The sequence below is a fragment of the Octopus bimaculoides genome, chromosome 21 (assembly GCF_001194135.2).
Source record: "Octopus bimaculoides isolate UCB-OBI-ISO-001 chromosome 21, ASM119413v2, whole genome shotgun sequence".
Lineage (NCBI taxonomy): Eukaryota > Metazoa > Mollusca > Cephalopoda > Octopoda > Octopodidae > Octopus > Octopus bimaculoides.
This window is the reverse complement of record NC_069001.1, coordinates 14642422-14645458: the sequence shown is the minus strand read 5'-3', so window position 1 is coordinate 14645458 and position 3037 is coordinate 14642422. Positions and strand designations below refer to the sequence as shown.

The window sequence follows — 3037 nt, the reverse complement described above, 5'->3', positions numbered from 1 at the left end:
TATATATATCTGTATGTATTTATATATACAAATGTATCTTTTGATATTTCAATACACACACGCGTACGCATATATATATATATATATATATATATATATATGTGTGTGTATATATGTATACACACACACACACACACACACACACACAAACACACACACTCACAAACACACACACACACATACAAACACACACACAGACACACAAACACACAGACATGCATATACATATGCGTGAGCTTATACATATATATATGTGTGTGTGTGTGTGTGTGTATACGGATCTCGCTACCTCTCTCTTTCTCTCCTATTTATCCTTATCTATACAGAGAGAGACAGAGAGAGAGAGGTAAATATATATATATATACGTTTCTGCAGACACAAAGACACACACACACGTACGCACATTATGCGACACTATATGCATGACAATAGCTGCTGCATGACATAAGCTACGCCGTTCCAATTGTTCACAATGCTTGCAGATCCACCGACCTGCTGTTAGCAAATCTCGTGTTATGATGATGGCGGCGATGATACAGAAGATGCTGGCAATAGAGCTGACGGGAGCAGCGGTAGCCTTGGTGGTTGACGACATCATCGTCGCCGCCATGTTGGATGTCGTATTGGAAGTGTGGGTGTCTGCATGCGGCGGTGTTGTAGGTGGTTCTCGAAATGAAAATCTTGCTCTTCTAACCAGCAGAACTGATTAAGAAAACGACATTAGATGTTGCTTGATGTAAGCTTTATTCAACGACCAGGCTGCTGACATCATTTCTAGGTCAGAACCAGTCGGGTTTTTTTTTACGTATTTATACTCATTCATTTATTTTTATTGGAGAGGGAAGGATGGCTGCCTATTAAACCACAAAGAATGGCGACGTTTACATTCAGCACACGCACTCACACACACGCGCGCATACACACACACACACATGCACACACATATGCATGCATGCACAACTTCTCTCTCTCTTTCTCTTTCTCTTTCTCTCTCAGTCTCTGTCTTTCTCTTATTCTCTCAAGTTTATTCTTTTCTTTCTTTATACCTATTCCCAAGAAAGAAGAGAATATGTGTGGGTATATATATATATATATATGTGTGTGTGTGTGTGTGTGTGTGTGTGTGTGTATGTATGTATGTATGTATGTATATATGTATGTATATATGTATATATATATATATATATATATATATATATATATATATATATATATATATATATATATATATATATATATATATATATATATTATATAATATAGTATAATATAATATAATATGATATGAATGCGAAAACTAATTTCTGTGTGTCAGTGTGTCACACTTAGATCCCCTATCTCAATATTCAATGACACTCCTACTATTCCTCATGATGGGGTGACAGTAATAGTAGGCATAGAGACGGTGAGGATGGTGGCTAAGACAGAGAGAGAGAGAGTAGCAGTTACAGATGTGTAGCAGTTACTCTCTTGACAAAGCTTGGTGATCCTGACCGTTAATCTTCTAGGATTCCTCTGCTCAGCATCAATGTAAGAAGCACTGTGGGCTCAGTTGAGCGCTTCTGCCCCCACCCTTCACAATCACCCATGTTGTAGTCACATGACTCCGTTGTAACGCTGGCAGGGTGGCTGAACGGGTGCTGTGCTTTGCCAAAGGGCAGCTCGTAACTACGCAGGGCACAGGTATCAATCTGTGGAGTATTTTCACAATACCCGCACTTGTATTAGACTAATAGAAAAATGGAGTAGAAGACATTTATGACCGAGGTAATCTACATAATTTAAACAAAAATATGCTTAGAAAAATATGTCAGAGTGGCCAATAACATGCATGTGGACAACATATACGAATACAGGTGTATCAAATAGCATACAATATAAATTCTTCACCTCTAGAGGTAGTGTCACATGAGTATCTATACCTGCATTTATATAGCGATTGTATATGTCTCTGCTGTAGAGAAGAGATTATGTGACCACTCTTCAAATACGTGTATTTGTGTATATAACATACACTCAACGTAATTTTTTATAGATTCTCAATTCAGTACACGGGGCACTCAACCTCTAATCGATTAGATTTTGCGGATGCGAATCAGCTATTTGTCTTTTCTCGAACACCACCCCGAACCAGCGTTGCTAAGCTGTTATACAAATCTTCATCTCTACTAGTTGACACAAATGAAATGCAAGAGACCTACATACGAGCTCTTTTGGTCATCATTAGTTCACCATAGTTCACCATAGATGTTGGACTTTTTACCTAATGCAGACGAAAAGTTTGCTTCCGATGAGCAGCTGATCTGTATATCAGCGCACGGCTGTTGTTCCTTGTCCAGTAAAATCAAATCAAATCAGACCTTTGTGTTTTTATGTGAATGGTCTGCCAATATTGTTTATTTTTAAAGGTGTGGATACATGCTGGATCTGTATGCTATTTTTTTGTATGAACTTTAGCGAAGCGACTCAAAAGTCTTCAAAAGGTTTATGGCCAACATGAAGTGAACGAAAGTAGAACTTGTAGGTCTTTGAAAAATTCAGACGAAGTAATCCTTAATTTGAACGTTGATCAGAACGTTCTTCGGAACTGGGTGGTGAAATGCTTGAGCTAACACTTGTAAAGAATCCATCTGTAACAGTGGAAGAGCTTTCCGCTGAATTTAATCTTGGCATTACGACCGTTAGAAGACACTTGGACAACTTTCAAGTGCGGGTCTTCTGAAAGCAACTCCTTTCGGGTTCGATAAATTAAGAACCAGTTCAATACTGAGGTCGGTGTGATCGACTGTCCCACGCCCCACAACATCCAGGCTGTGTGCCTAGAGTAGAAAGGATAGTCATTATTATTAAAGCGGCGAGCTGGCAGAAATGTTAGCAGGCTGGACGAAATGCTTAGCGGTATTTCGCCCGTCGCTACGTTCTGAGTTCAAATTCCGCTGAGGTCGACTTTGCCTGTCATCCTTTTGAGGTCGATAAATTAAGTACCAGTTGAGTACTGGGGTCGATAAATTAAGTACCAGTTGAGTACTGAGGTCG

At 39.1% G+C, this 3037-nt stretch overlaps 1 protein-coding gene across 1 annotated transcript in view; it reads right to left on the bottom strand.

Moving 5' to 3' along the window:
* LOC106880578 (probable nuclear hormone receptor HR38) overlaps window positions 1-2674 on the bottom strand; it is a 449364-nt gene extending 446690 nt beyond the window's left edge. The window contains exon 1 of the mRNA XM_052975305.1: window positions 2620-2674. Within this exon, the coding sequence (XP_052831265.1) occupies window positions 2620-2674 (55 nt within the window). The remainder of the gene's footprint in view (window positions 1-2619) is intronic.
* Between the last annotated feature and the right edge of the window lie 363 nt (window positions 2675-3037).